Source organism: Poecilia reticulata, linkage group LG6 (genome assembly GCF_000633615.1).
Source record: "Poecilia reticulata strain Guanapo linkage group LG6, Guppy_female_1.0+MT, whole genome shotgun sequence".
Lineage (NCBI taxonomy): Eukaryota > Metazoa > Chordata > Actinopteri > Cyprinodontiformes > Poeciliidae > Poecilia > Poecilia reticulata.
This window is the reverse complement of record NC_024336.1, coordinates 10,265,790-10,269,070: the sequence shown is the minus strand read 5'-3', so window position 1 is coordinate 10,269,070 and position 3,281 is coordinate 10,265,790. Positions and strand designations below refer to the sequence as shown.

The window sequence follows — 3,281 nt, the reverse complement described above, 5'->3', positions numbered from 1 at the left end:
CAGAAACAGTTGCTGTTTCTGAAGACAACCTGACCTGTAAATCATTTTTCATGACTTAAACATGCATTAGAAACATGCATTGTTTGGTGGTTTGAGCCAAATTTAAGACAATATCTCCACCGGACTTAATAYGGGAAGGAAATCCACTCAGATTATGTTATTACTACGAGAAATAACATAATCTTGARCTTGTTTACTGTATTTCTATTGAGTTTTATTATAAAACTGCTCAATCTCCACTCTTGCCTTTCCCCCCCTCGTCTGCCTCCAGGTCAGAGTTTACCCCTTATCGCAGTTCGAGCACGGAGCAGATGACGTTCTGATTCTGGGAACCGACGGCCTGTGGGACGTCCTCTCTAACCAGGAAGTGGCTGAAGCGGTCACCGGTTTCCTGGCGAACTGCGACCCAGACGACCAGCACAGGCACGTTCTTCCACCCCTCCCCTCGCCTCCCCGCCCCGTCCATGTCCCGTCCTGTCCTGTCCCGGCCCGACCCGACCTGACGCGAGCGCAGCTGCAGACAGTCAGGCCTGAACTCCTGCTCACCCCCGTCTCTCCTGACAGAGTTTATCAGGCTCAGATTATTCAAAATTTTCAAAATATTTAGATCCAGTATTTGGGGGCGGGGGGCCATTTCTCTACTGTCTTTTTAGACTACTACTCTAAGCTTAGCTTCACCCTTTTAACTTATTTTTTTAGTCTTCAATGTGATTTTATATTTATTTATTTTGTAAAACAAAATTTTACAAAATAAAATTTGTTTTTTGGTTCCTGTAAGATTTTCTGACTGTTTTTTGCGATATTTTCTACAATCAGTCACTAATTTTTGGGTAGTGACTGCGCTAATGCAATCACGCCGTATCGATTGAATAAGGCCGAGACAGCAGACTAGTAGAAGTAAGAAATACTGCCACTGCAGGTGGGAGTATGCAGAGTTTGGCATTAGCTTGGTTACATTTACTCCAGTAACATTTTGGCAAAATAGCTCTTTCAGGAGTAGCTTAAGAGTGCTTTTTATTTTTACTTGAGTAATTTAATTACAAGATAACGCTACTCCTATTTGAGTAAAATGTCTGGATTGTGAGAAACTCCACCAAATAAAGAACACGCTTGTTTTAACTAAAACTTCATCAGACACAGACACACACCGCTTTTGTGTACAATCTGCGATAAACTCGCAATCATCCATTGGCGTGAAACAGTGCGAGGATCTGTCGATTYTGAGTGAATTTCTGCCGTCACAGAATCGCAAAAAACAGAGTCAGATTGATGAAATTTGGCAGTAAACGGATAAAAACCACATTGATTTGATTGATAAGATCATATTTAAGCTCACATGTTAACTGGAAGGTTCCATCCACGCGTCCCTCTGGAGTCTGGAGGGCCACGTCAGACGCTATGGCGGGCCGGATGTTGGCCCTCGGGCCGTGAGTTTGACATACCTGCCTCACGGCGTGACTACGCAGCGCTTCACTAACCACGTCTGCTTTGACAGGTACACAATGGCCGCTCAGGACCTGGTCATGAGGGCGCGTGGGGAGCTGAAGGACCGYGGCTGGAGGATAACCAACGACAGGCTGGGCTCCGGAGACGACATCACCGTCTACATCATCCCCCTCATGTACGGGAACAAGCAGAACTAGCAGAGGAACAAGAGCTGCAACCCAAAAGTTTTCCTCTTTTTTTGTCTTTGTTTTGTTGTTGTTGTAAAGACGTGCGGATTTCCGGAAGGATCCGAGTCGTTTCTTCTTCTCCGAACTTGGATTCCTCTTTGTTGTAAAGAAGAAAACGAGAAACCAGACAATGAATGGAACTGCTGATGACTTGATTTTTTTTTTCTTTTTTCTTTTTTAAGTCTTGAGGAAGCCATCTTTAACTTGGACTCTGTGGCGGACGGTGCGGTGACGTGCGTCTCAGGACCGCTGTTACTTCACGATGCACAATATTTATCAATGTGATGCTTGTAAATACCAGCACAGCGTTTGACAAAAGTGGGATTTGTGGAATATTTGTATGATGCACGAGGAAAAAAAAAAAAAAAAAGGTTTTGGCACTGAAATGGAGAAAAGTAAAATGTCAACTGATACGGACTCTGTCAGCCAGGCCTCAGATAGCGTTTTGGTGAACTAGACTTAGCAGGACTACAATTCCCGGCCCGGGTTCGACTCTAATCAAAAAAGAAAGAACAAAAGGCCTCTTTCTGTTGCACTTTGAGAACTTTCTGTCTTCCTCTTCCTCATTCCTTTGACTAACAGGTGCCTCTGACACGAATTGATCAAAATGTTTTTGTTTGTTTTTCATAAAGTACTTCTACATGACGCTGACAGCTGAGTGGACAATCACCTTCCATGTCTCTACAATCACTATGTTGTCGTTAGATCCGGTGGTTTCTCTGTGTTTTTGTCCAGGTTGAGTCTTGTGAGTGCAACGCAGTACAGAGGAACTTCAACTAAAGTGCCTTGCAAAAGTATTCACACCCCTTGAACCTTCTTGAAATGTTAGTGACACAAACTTCACTGTGTTTAATGGTGATTTTTTATTTTTTATTTTTTTTGTATGTGTGTGCTAAATCATCACATATCGGAGTATATGTGAACATAAATTTTTATCTCTTGCTACGTATTCCCACTAATGTTTATGTCTGGACTTTGACTAGGCCGTGCTAGCTCCAGTCTCAAGTCTTAASCTGTGCGTGTACATTTTGCCATTGTTGAGCATGTTGAATATTTTTTATTTATTGACGCCGACAGCAAATTGCTTCTGAAGCTAGTCGGTGGCTGCTTAAGTTTTATTTTGGCTTATGGGGAGTAAAACATGTCGAAAAACATGTTTGATATATTAAGTTTGTGTTTGAAATGTGACCAAATGTAAAAAAAAATTTAAAAAAAAGGTTCAAAGGGTGTGAATAGTACTGTGTAGCACCAATGTTTTTTTTTTTTTTTTCCTCCATATTTTTTATTTTCTTGTTTTGTATTTAGATCTCGTCTTGGTGTTAGCCGCTGTGTACATTGTTGTAAAACACGGAAACGGAGTTGATTCATTGAAATGTAAATAAAAACTCCTGTCTGTTCTGTTGAGGAACCGAAACATGCAGTTTGTAAGATTTTTTTAATCTGAGGATAGTTTAAAAAGAAAATCAATAAAATAAAATTGTTCTGGTTATTTGCTGTTTTCATGGTAAAATGTTACATTTGTTTCCCTTCACGTGCCCAGCATTTAGTTTAATCTCGTTTTTTTTTTAGTCTCAACCATAGATTTTTGTAAAAAAAAAATTTAAAAAA

General features: G+C 40.8%; 1 protein-coding gene across 1 annotated transcript in view; it reads left to right on the top strand.

Annotated features, from left to right (window-relative positions):
- The window catches only part of ppm1h (protein phosphatase, Mg2+/Mn2+ dependent, 1H), a 41,208-nt gene extending 38,331 nt beyond the window's left edge, over positions 1 to 2,877 (top strand). Inside the window, exons 9-10 of the mRNA XM_017305154.1 lie at positions 272 to 423; positions 1,496 to 2,877. Coding sequence (XP_017160643.1) covers positions 272 to 423; positions 1,496 to 1,643 — 300 coding nt within the window. The 3' untranslated portion in view covers positions 1,644 to 2,877. The remainder of the gene's footprint in view (positions 1 to 271; positions 424 to 1,495) is intronic.
- Positions 2,878 to 3,281: the final 404 nt, after the last annotated feature.